General features: G+C 33.4%; 2 protein-coding genes across 2 annotated transcripts; one reads left to right on the plus strand and one right to left on the minus strand.

Moving 5' to 3' along the window:
* The first annotated feature begins 1585 nt into the window (after positions 1-1585).
* On the plus strand, positions 1586-3457 carry LOC120145913. Its single transcript, XM_039159622.1, has 5 exons — positions 1586-1763; positions 2101-2217; positions 2521-2600; positions 2681-3089; positions 3276-3457. Exons 1-5 carry the CDS (start codon positions 1586-1588, stop codon positions 3455-3457), a joined length of 966 nt encoding a protein of 321 aa, XP_039015553.1.
* Positions 3458-5473: 2016 nt separating this feature from the next.
* Positions 5474-9547, minus strand: LOC120145989 (prolyl endopeptidase-like). Its single transcript, XM_039159668.1, has 12 exons — positions 9261-9547; positions 8933-9152; positions 8638-8838; positions 8480-8550; positions 8232-8394; positions 7393-7986; positions 6928-7308; positions 6755-6830; positions 6610-6673; positions 6230-6365; positions 5965-6078; positions 5474-5738 (listed from the first exon to the last, which is right to left on the minus strand). Exons 1-12 carry the CDS (start codon positions 9545-9547, stop codon positions 5673-5675), a joined length of 2373 nt encoding a protein of 790 aa, XP_039015599.1. The 3' UTR covers positions 5474-5672.
* Positions 9548-12565: the final 3018 nt, after the last annotated feature.

Here is a 12565-nt window from a genome sequence, read left to right on the forward strand (position 1 = left end):
AACTCTAGTTTATTGAAAATTAAAATATATAGACAATGTTGCAAACTCGGATACTTGATGGCAGTAATAGGTGGACATGCACGCAAGTAAAAGTCCTGTTATTATCAGTGAGAGCGTGTTAATGAACTCATTTGTCCATCCATATCACGTATCGGATGCACTTTCCTTCCAGAAGTAATTCCAGAGGCTTTGTTGACGTCTTCAAACCTCACCTCATGTGTCACAAATTCATCCACCACTAATTCCTGCAATACAATATACCCACTTTAAAAAAGCAACATTAGCATGGGAGGCCACTTCGCCCCATCCCCCTCCAACACGTAAAATTTTCACTTATATACTTTTAATTTTATTGTTAATTTCATTTGTTTATTTTCGTTTATATAACTATCTTAAAAATATATAAATTTTATTATTATTTTTTTTGGGTCTAACTCCACTTTACGAGAAATGAGCTCATCTTCATGATCTCCATATCTCATACCGTTAGGATTTGAGTTAGTAATATCACCAATCTCCCTGTATATATTGCATTCAAGTTTTGCAATTTTTATTAAGGAAATTATAAGATCTATAAATTCTTATATTTCAAGGTTAAACAAATTGTCAGTACTTGCTCAATCTTCCTCATTCTGGCAAAGCAACGACAACAATACAACAACAAAGTTTATTGCATGGTAATTTTTTTTCCCGTTTTTATTTTACTTTTTTGTAATTACCATTAATAGTTTTGCTCGTAAATGCAAATGATTATTTTTTTAACATAGATTGCAGAGGTTAATTTACTGATTATATTGAGGAGAGTTGGATTACTTAATCTTGCGAAAAACGGGAATTCTAGTGCTATCTTTTCTCTCTCCCTTTTTATATAGTTACTGTAATTTTCAATTTTATAATTTGTTTAGTCTAGGAGTGTGCTTTGTGTTTAACATGGTTCGAAAATACCAATCTAGTTATGAAAAGCGTAAAAAAGCTAAGAGAGTAGAACAATTAATTCAATCTCAAAAAGGTGCTCTAGATAATTTTTTTCTAAAGGAACCCTAACTTGAGGAAAAGTCTGATAATTCAAATGAGTTAGATGGGGTTAATGTTGATGATGAGAATGTTGAACCAATAGAGAATGTAGGTGACGATGTTAATATAGAAAATGTCAATATTTCAAATGATTTTGAACAAAATTTGGAGCATAATTCTGATCATATTGACCATAATGCTGAACAAAATGAATATGCTTTAGTTGATATATATGATCCAAGAAAATGGGATTCTCTTGATTCAAAATTGATTGACATTTTGGCTGTAAATGACCCCAAAAGAGACTTGACCCTTGTAAAAGGCCCTAACGACAAACTTTCTTGCAGTTTTTTTTCATATTTTTATACAAGATATTTGCCTAATGGTGAAACTTTTGATAGATATTGGCTTGTTTATTCAAAGGAGCTTGACAAAAGTATTATGTTTTTGTTGCAAGATCTTTAAAAAGGGTCCTAGAAAAGGTCATTTAGTAAATGAAGGGTTTAATGATTGTATGCATCTTAATACTATACTTAAAGAACATGAAACCAATCTTGATCATGTATTGAGTATGGCGACTTGGTGTGAACTTCGACATAGGTTGCAACAAAGTGAAACAATTGATAAAGTTGCTCAAGAACAATTTAAAAAGGAAAAGGAGTACTGGAAAAATGTTATTGTAAGAATCATTGCTGTTGTGAAGTATCTTGCTACATATAATCTTGCATTTCGTGGGAAAAAAAAGAAAGGTTATATCAGACAAGCAATGGAAATTTTTTAGGTTTCATAGAAATGTTGGTCGAGTTTGATCCTGTGATGAAAGAGCATGTTGAACGTATTAATAGTGGTAAGATTCGTCACCATTATCTCAGTCATGATATTTAAAATGAATTGATACTCTTGCTTTCTTCTAAAATTAGATCGATCATAATTCAAAAAAATAAAAGAGGCTAAATATTTTTCTGTGATGTTAGATTGTACACCTGATGCTAATCATCAAGAACAAATGACCTTGATTATAAGGTGTGTTGATGGCTCTTTAAATACTTTTGAAATTAAAGAATTTTTTTATTGAATTCTTACAAGTTGATGATATAACTGGCCAAGGGCTTTTTGAAGAGTTAGAAAATGTGATTAATTATCATGATCTTGATATAGACAATGTTAGTGGTCAAGGATGTGATAATGGGTCTACTATGAAAGGTAAGGATCAAGGTGTGGAAAAAAGACTATTAGATTTGAATCTTAGAGCTTTCTATACTCCATGTGGTTGTCATAGTCTTAATATGGTTTTATGTGACATTGCAAACACTTCAAATAAAGCAAGAGATTTTTTTAGAATAGTTCAGGACATTTATACTTTGTTTGCTAATTCAACAAAGAGGTGGCAAATTTTGAAAGAAAATGTGAATGATTATACTCCCAAATCATTGTCAGCCACAAGATGAGAGAGTAGAGTTGATAGTATTAAGGCTATAAGATTTTAAATTGTTGAATTACGAGAAGCCTTATTACAACTAGCTGATGTTGATAATGATTCTAAAATTCAAAGTGAAGCAAAATCCTTGGCTACAAATGAAATCTTGGTAGTTTTGAATTTTTGCTTTCTACAATCATTTGATATGGAATTCTCTCTACTGTGAACTTGGTTAGCAAATATTTACAGTCAAAAGACATGTTGATTGATATTGCTATGAGTGAGATAAAAGGGTTGATATCCTTTTTCAAGAATTATAGAGATGTTGGATTTTCCAATGCCATGGATATTGCAAAAACAATAGCTATTGAAATTGGAATCGACCAAGTATTTCCTCATAGGCGTATGATACGTAGAAAAAGACAATTTGACGAGCTTAATGGTGAGGAAACATCATTATCTCCAGAGGAATCATTTAGAATTCAATATTTCATCTGCATTGTTGATCAAGTTATTCCGTCATTGGAAAATAGGTTTGAACAGTATGAATTGTATGAGAGTGATTTTGGATTTTTGTTCAATTCTAACAAGTTGCAATCAATGGATGATATCAAACTCCAATCTTGTTGTATTAACTTTGAGAATGCTCTTAGGAAAGGTGAGTTATCAAATTGTGATGGACATGATTTGTATATTGAATTAAAATTACTTAGGGATATTTTAACTAAGGAAAAAATGGGAACAATGGATTTATTGAAGTTCTTGAAGCGTTTTAATTGCTTTCCAAATGTCACAATTGCATATAGAATCTTATTGACAATTCCTGTAATTGTTGCTTCTATAGAAATGAGTTTTTCGAAACTGAAGTTGATCAAGTCATACTTACGGACAACCATGTCACAAGAAAGGCTAAATGGACTTGCTTTAATGGCTATTGAGAGCAATATTTTGGAAGAAGTTGATACTGAAAGTGTTATAGATGATTTTGTTTCAAAAAATGTAATACGTGCATCACGTTTTAAGTGAGTATGTACGAATTTCTATATTCTTAATATATATCATGTAATATGACATTCTCTCTATAATTTAGTAGAGGTTTTCTAGTTAATAAAGTCATCTTAAAAAAAATTGATATTTAAGGGCATCTTTTTAAGAATTTGCACAGGGCCTCCAAATTCCTAGCCCCGGTCCTGCATTTTGTAACTTTTAACAGTAGGGAATTCAATAAAGTAACACCTTATGATTGATGAATCATTTTTTAACTTTTAATAATAGGAAAACCCAATAAAATAACACCCTATAATTATTTTTTTAACATTTTTAACTTTTAATAATAGGAAGACAAAAAAGAGATGGTTTATGACTTAGGACTTACGACACATGCACTTAATTATCATTTGTAGTCTATAATTTAATTTAAACATACTATCAAATAGTAAATGAATCAACTAATCATTTCTCAACCAACAACCATTAGCTAAATTACTTACACTTATGTATTTTTTTAATATATTTTTAATAAATGGGTGAAATCAGGGACTGACGTAGAATTTTATGTTATGGGACAAATTTATAAAATTTTAAAGAATAATGAACTTATAATTTTAGGGTGAAAACATGTTTTCAATTGAAAATATAAAGAAAATATAAGAATTTGAAATTTTTAGGAGAGACAATTGTCCTCATCCGCACGCATAAACTAGAGATACAACTACTTGAACCCAAAACCTCTAAAGAGAATTTCATTCCTTTTAACTACTTCAACCACTAAATAAGTTATTTTATTAACTAAAATTGTCTTTAAATTGACTTGAAAAAGTGAATACTATAAGGTAAGTGTATTTTTATGCCAAAACATCATTACAAAGTAAGTATTTTTCTAATTTATATGTTGTATTTCTTTTATTCATTTTAAAATAAAAAATATCAAATAAATTTAATGAGATGACATTGTTATGAATAAATTATATAAAAAGAAGTATAATTAAACATGTTAAACACTTAATATCTTATAATGGATGGGTGAGAAAGAAGTGTATTTAATATATAGAATGAGGTGTAAGCGTTATTATGTGTTGTAAAATTTTTATGCACATGGTTTTGATTCAGGAAGAAGCGTACAGCAGGTGGACCAAGGCCTACCCACAGGGTTCATATCACTATGGTCTCATAAACACAACCAGAAGCATATCCGAAATGCGGTTAACAGTGTTTCGTTTGTTCCAGCCTCTGAAACTCGCCAACTATTTCAAAATATGAGGAGTTTATCGTGACGGAAGCATATCAGATAATGCTCATGGAGGAAAGATTTACCTTGATACTTCAGTGATGCAGGCCGACTACAGGGCTTTCGTGGAGATGGTGTTTCAGAAAAATGACAGCATTGTACAAAGTTGGCATCTCGACGGCTACAACTTGTTTCTTGTCGGGTAAGCACAATCATTTCACATCCATAATCCAAAAGACGTGCTGAATAAATATTTGTTTCTCAACTATTCTAGATTGCATTATGGATGGAGGGCCTGCTAGTAGGTGGGATACAATCTCAGGCTCCGCGACGCGGTTTCACGATGTATGACAGGTAAAATCGACATATTTCTTCATTTAGTTCAGCATAAAACTTGTTTTTCGGAAGAACAAGATATCTGATTTTATGGTGAAAGAATTATGTGGAACTTACGGTCCGAGTCTTGGGCAAGACGGTATCTGGGACAACAGCTACATTTGCTAGTATACACGACATAAACTTCGTTAAGGGATGAATTCCTGATCCCCAAGAATGCTCTGCTCTGCTGCCAACGCACTCAACCCGCCCCCTCTAAGCGAGCACAGAATAGAATATTCAGGTTTTGGCAGAGAAAGTTCAGCTTATATTTGAATACAAGAGTTTTCGGCTTATAATCTTTATATTACTTTGAATATAACTTCGATCTCAGCTCGAGGTCGCATGTTTTTCTTCTTATAGACTTGTGTTCTTATATTTTATGATTAACAATCAACCGGCCGATACCCATTGACTGGGAGAATGACTCATATGACAAATGGTGAAAGTATTTTCTTTATAATCCAGTAAAAAAAATGAAAGCAAAAATCTCTTTTGTAAGCAATAATTCCTCATTGAACAAGGGAAAGGGCAAGTTTATCTTTGCTTGATCCCCAGTATAAAGGCATGAGATAAGAAAATAGAATTCTGCAGTCGGAGCAAGCAGACCAACAATCCTAGCTTTTCCATCAAAAAAAGCTACTCAATCCAAGATGCACCCAACATCTTGGCCATGAATCCATATCGGTCACCAGCTTCATCGATCTGCACAACACAAAAAGCCCAAGGCCAATGTCACATGCTCCACCAATGAATAAATAATATGAACATTGCATAGGCCGAGTTATTAATGTGACATATATCTTAAGAACACTGGCTGGCAAAACCCAAACATAAAAAAAATTTATTTTGCATTTGATGTATTACGTTTACTAAACTCGATCCCTGCTAGTGCTTGTTTATCAAACAAGTACTAAAAATAATCGCTTACCATTTTCTGCGTTGGGCGTCCAGCTCCATGTCCAGCCTTGCATTCAATGCGACCAATAATTGGGTTGGTCTGGGGGCTCTTCTCTAAGCTTGTGCACAAAACATATTGCAATGTCTGATAAAATAAGAAAACACCACACACAAAAATCAATGGACCAGCCTTACTCAGCTACAATCGGAGCAAAGTAAGAGAGAATATGTTTGTGAGCTTCTACATTTGTGATGTATAGATGGGTGAAATATATGAAAAGTGTTCAAGGACTCACTGCCAAGAATTTCAATGAGTGTAATGGCACGACTCGATCATCATGATCAGCAGTCAATAGTAAAGTAGGCGGGTACTGCAATGATTGATCAGGATGTTGTTCCCATGGTCTTCGTACATTATGCAGCGGTGAGTACCTTGCAAAAGAATAAGATAAATTGGAAATTGTGTTTTTAAATAACCAACTTGTGTTTAAGCTTTGATTTCAGGTCATCCAGCATTTTATGCTTTGTTTCTCCCACGGGTGCAGAAGACAAGCTTTTACATCTATGTTTGACATCAGTTCAGATAGTTGATAGTAGAAGTCTGATCTATATTACTGTATTACAGAGTTACGGATTTGAATTAAATGAAGGTTTTATACAACAGAAATTCACTCACTTGATTAGCCAGTGAAACTCTTCCTCCTTGTCAGAACATCCATAATCCGACATCCATGCATGGCCTTCAAAGAGAATCTTGATCATCATATATATAACACTAAAACAAGTATACCATAAAGATAAAACATGCAAAACAAACTAACCAATGGTGAACTTGTGAAATCGCAGCATGTCCATCACACCAACATGAGCCAAAGCACAACCAAAAAGATCCGGTCTCTGCCAAGAACAAATTAGCTCAGTAATGAAAACTTTAATGTTACAAAGATACAAGGGGGTGGAGGGGAGAGGATTAATCATGCAAATTTCAGTCAACCTGGTTTATGCAAGCCCCAACGAGAAGCCCACCGTTGCTTCCACCTTCAATACACAACTTTTCAGACCTAGTATAGCCAGCAGATATAAGATACTCGGCAGCAGAAATAAAGTCATCAAAGCAATTTTGCTTCTTGGAAAGAGCACCAGCTTTATGCCATTCCTCTCCATATTCTCCCCCACCTCTAATGTTGGCAACGCAGTAAAAAGCACCCAGATGCCTTGTAAGTACAATACGACTCACACTGAACGTTGGTGTGAGACTAATGTTAAATCCACCATATCCATACAGCAAACAAGGGTGTGACCCATCCAAATTAGTATTCTTCCTACCCACAATGAACATTGGGATCTTGGTACCATCCTTACTTGTAACAAATACCTGAAACAGAAACAAAAGAATAAGAGAACATACTAAATGCATGCCATTGGAAGTCCGAATTCCCCAAATTGATAAATTAACAACCTGATTGACTTCAAACTCTGAGCGGTCAAATCCAGGAACACTAATTTCACGGAATATCTTCATCTCTGGTACCTCGGTGCCTAGATTGCACTGGTATACTATACCCGGAGTAAGAAAGCTGGTAAAACCAATAAAAGCCACACTGTCTTCTCTCCGTGCCGAAATCCCATTAACAGTCCCAATGTCGATTGGCAACTGATGCAGCACTGATCCTGATTTTAAATCTCTTACTTGCAGCACATACTTCACATCACTCAGGTAACTGACAATCATTTGATTAACATTTACAGCATATGCTGATTCAAGCACATCCTTCTCAGCCTCTGGGATGACATCAAACCAGTTACTTGGTTCCTTCAGATCTACTCGAACTACTTTATATTTGGGGGCATCTTTATTGGTAAGGAAAGTAAAAACTGTGCCATCATTAGCAATAGCTTCATATTGTGCATCAAATGTATCGATTAACTTAACAAACGGGAGAGGACTGTTCTTTTTCTTGAAACCCTCAAGACCTTCATCGAGCGAGGACATATCACAATAATATAGTTTATTGACAGGGTCACAGCTCTCGCCAATAGTTAGGAGAAGATACTGCACAACAAAAGTAAAAGGAAAAAAAATGAGAAAAACAAAAATAGATTACTTTCTCCTGGCATTTGATGTCCAGGTTCTCTAACGGTTAACAAAATGAATTAGTGTAGTTTCATTAAAAGCATTATGATATAACTCTTTGAAAACATGAAAATACAGTGAAATTAAGTTAAAAGTAGCTTAATCTAGATTGTCTATAAAGTTATTCATGCATTCCCATTTCACAAACGTGAAACCCTTTTTACCTTTCCATCATCAGTGACACTACCTCCCACAAAGTGCTTAGGATTTTCAGGATCTTTCCAGCATAAAATATCTTCACTTTGTTCCGTACCAAGAAAATGATAGTACAACTCTTGATTAAGGTTAGAATCGGTCTCCGTTCCAGCATCGACACCTTCCCCCTCTCTACATAATAAATATACAATAACCTCATTTCAATTTTCAAAATCTAAAAAGTCTATACTCTAATCAAAACATTATTATTACTCACTTGGGTGCCGGATAACGACTATAGAAAAATCCTTTGCTATCATGGGTCCAACTTATACCAGAAAACTTCACCTGTGAACCAAATTGAATTGCAAAGTAAGCTGAATAATCATCAACAGACACTTGAAACAAATAAGACTGAAAGTTCAATTAGCTCACCCATGATAAAGTATCAGGCTCAGCTGATTTATCATCAACTCGCATCACTTTAATTGTCACCCAATCACTGCCACTGGAACTAAGCCCGTATGCCAAGTACTTAGCATCCTCACTCACAGATAATGAGCTCAACGACACGGTTCCATCCTCACTAAGCGAATTCGGGTCAAGCAATACCTCAGCTTCTCCATCCAAACTATCCTGGAAAAAAAGAAACAAAGACACCACATCAGGACAGTTCTTGAATCCCTAAATACAAAAAGAGAAACCCCTTTTGAATATTTGGATTACGAACCTGGACGTAAAGGACACTTTGGGCTTGAAGACCAGTATTATGGTGATAGAAATACTTTTTGCCTCGCTTGAAGGGGACCTCATACCGCGGATGATCAAAAAGCTTGGTAATTTTATTGCGAAGCTTATCCTTTGCCTCGCACTTTTCAAGCACCGATTCAGTTAATTTAACCTGTTTCTGAACAAAATCCTTCACTTCCTCAGCGTCAGGATCTTCAAGCCTAGATAGGGAAATAATCGAATAGTATCTTCAACACAATCGATCTGAAAATTGAATAAAATGAAAAGCAAATACGAAGGAAATTCCAATGAAAACAAAAAGGTATTACCAACGATAAGGGTCAACAACCTTAACGCCATGGTAATCGTCAACTACGGATTCATCTCGTCGAGCGATTGGATAATCTAAAGGGCCTTTCAACGCAGAGAGTGAGCCCATGAGTCTAGCAGTGGAGAACAAAGACGGTTTTTGGAGCTTCGAAGAAGAAGGCTTGAGGAAATGGAAGGTCTTTGGCCGTGCTGAGACTTTCGCAAGTAATTTGGGACCGAGGTTTCCGACACGGCACGTAAAATGGGGAACTCTGATAAGGATCGCGTGGCTCGCGTGTGAAATCATCTACAACTATATATAGGAGAAGGAATAAAAAACAAAAGCAGCTTACTTGGTTAAGGCCGCCTAGAGAAGACTAGTTTTCGCCATTTTTCTCCAATATGTACCCATTTTAAATTTTAGGGTACATACCATCAAATTTTTGGTGTCGAATTTTTATATAATTAAACTTTTAATTTTAGTAATTATAGTATTAAAATTTTGTTTTAATTATACTATTAAATTGTTAAATCTTTAACAACATAATAGATAATGGCTGACGATTGTCAATATAGACATATTATAAAAATTATGTCGTTTTGATCTGACCGTTAACAATTTAACAAGCCAGTAGTTTAATTGAAATGAAAATCAAATTTCAATATTATATTTGACATAATTAAAAGTTCAGTGATATAAATGATACAATACCTAAAGTTTGATTGTATTTAGTGCATTTGACCCCCATATATTATTATTTGAATGATTTAGATTTAAATATTTACTTTTGTATAATATGTTATAGATTAATTAAATTTTTTAAATAAGTATTATATTAAATTATTTTAAAAATATTACTATCATATTTTAATTTTATTGTTATAGGCAACTTTATCCAAATAATATCGTTTCTTTCTTTTCACCAAAATAGCATTATCTAAAGTTTGATGGTATTTAGTGCAGTTTAACCCATATATTATTATTTGAATGATTTAGATTTAAATATTTACTTTTGTATAATATGTTATAGATTAATTAAATTTTTTAAATAAGTATTATATTAAATTATTTTAAAAATATTACTATCATATTTTATTTTTATTGTTATAGGCAACTTTATCCAAATAATATCGTTTCTTTCTTTTCACCAAAATAGCATTTAAAATACTCCAAAAAAAATGTTTATACATATTGTTTAAATCTATTTTGATATAATAATTTATTCAAAATTTTCAAAAATAATTTAAAATTTATTAAACTAAAATCTGAACACAACAATTTTCTGGTAAAGCAATATTGATACTGTGATTACATTATCGATGCATGAATAATACCAATAATGTTCTTACAGTATCGAAACCAAATGTAAGAGAAATATCGATACACATATAGCAGTACCAATTCTGCTTGTTATTTTCAAAGGTGTCAGGATTCCAATAAGTAATTTTGGTACCGATACTCACCTAACCCAACGGTCATAAACGACAATTTTATTTAAAAGTTATTAGGAGAGTACTGATTCTCCTATTCCGAATACCGATACTCCTTGGTCTGGACAGTAATTAAATTACCAATAGCTAGTAACGATGACAAACACATCCTAACATAAAAAAACAAGTTAAAGATACTTGAAGAATATTATAACACCTATACACACAATCCATATCAAGAGAAAAAGTTATTTCATTATTATTTTTTTCTTTTCTCTTATAAATATAGTAGTTTAATAAGCTTAACTGCGTAAACACCCACCTTTTGAAGGTTTATTGTTCACAATCTTTTGTCCATTTATAAAAAGGGTTTTAGTTCTAATTCAATTGTTGAAAACTAAGGAATTTATAAAAGATTACTCTTGAGCCTAGAAAAAGAAGGAACAAATTAGTGAATATGTTATAAATTATTAGTGAGAAGCTAAAGTAGTAGATGTAAACCTCGTTAAAGAAGCTGAAGCACTATAAATCATTGTGCAACACATAATGAATATGTTGTTTTTTATTAATCCAAAGTGATTATAAGTGGTAGTATATGATTTAAAAACGTTCAATTATTTGACAATAACCACTCAAATACCCTACAACGGTTGATGCTCGAATATGAAACATTTAAGAATAATAATCATTCTTTTAACCACTGATATTACTTTATTCTTACTAATGTGCTATTTGTTCGTGAGTAAAATCTGAACAATTTTTCACCTATTATTTTTTATTTCTCATTTTAACCTTGAGTGATGTTAGAAAAAACGTCGAATGATTAGTCATGTCTTTGCCTACATGGAAGTCTTCCAAATTAAATAAAAATAACTTAACATTTTACAACCAAATAATATAAGCTTACATCTCTGTCAAATAAAACGAAAAACGTAAATAATATTTTTAATAAACGTACAGTGAATATTATATTCTTATTAATTAAAATAAAATAATTAATATGACTTTCTTAATAATCATACAGTATAATATTCTAATAAGATAAAACAAATAATGAAATAGGTTCTAGAAGTGGAGATTCATAGTACTTGTTTATAAGAGTATATATATATATATATAAAGTGACGCTTCTTCGTCACGAAAAGCGAGAATATACTAGTTACTCTATGATCGGTGGCCGGCGGACTTACACTCAATGATCGGGTTAGCCTGCGGACTGTTATCCAAGACCGTACAAAGAACATGTTGCATCGTCTGAAAAAGAAGAAAGAAACCGAGTAAAGGCTACCTACGCGTGGTGGATCAAACAAGTAGAACCAACATGAATTACTAAGAAGAAACTTACTGCCAATATCCTCAATGAATGCAACGGAACGACACGATCATCGTGATCTGCGGTCAATAGCAGGGTGGATGGGTATTGTGACAGTCCACCCATGTTCTCCTTACACGGTTCCTATGTCGATGGGCAAGTTATGCAGCATGGAACCTGTTTCCAAATCCCTTACTGGAGCACATACTTTACATCGCACACGATCATCGTGATCTGCGTCAATAGCAGGGTGGATGGGTATTGTGACAGTCCACCCATGTTCTCCTTACACGGTTCCTATGTCGATGGGCAAGTTATGCAGCATGGAACCTGTTTCCAAATCCCTTACTTGGAGCACATACTTTACATCGCTCAAATAACTAACAATCATCTGTTTGTCATTCACAACACATGCTGACTCAAGCACGTCTTTTCCATCCTCCGGTATAACATCAATCACTTTACTTGGTTCTTTCAGATCGACTCTGACTAATTGATATTTATGACCATCCTTGTTGCTTCATGGTCTGGTGGCTCCATCCCCACCGCACCATTAACCTCAAAATCGTTGATGGCATGCAC

Source organism: Hibiscus syriacus, unplaced genomic scaffold (genome assembly GCF_006381635.1).
Source record: "Hibiscus syriacus cultivar Baekdansim isolate YM2019G1 unplaced genomic scaffold, ASM638163v2 tig00110895_pilon, whole genome shotgun sequence".
Classification (NCBI taxonomy): Eukaryota; Viridiplantae; Streptophyta; class Magnoliopsida; order Malvales; family Malvaceae; genus Hibiscus; species Hibiscus syriacus.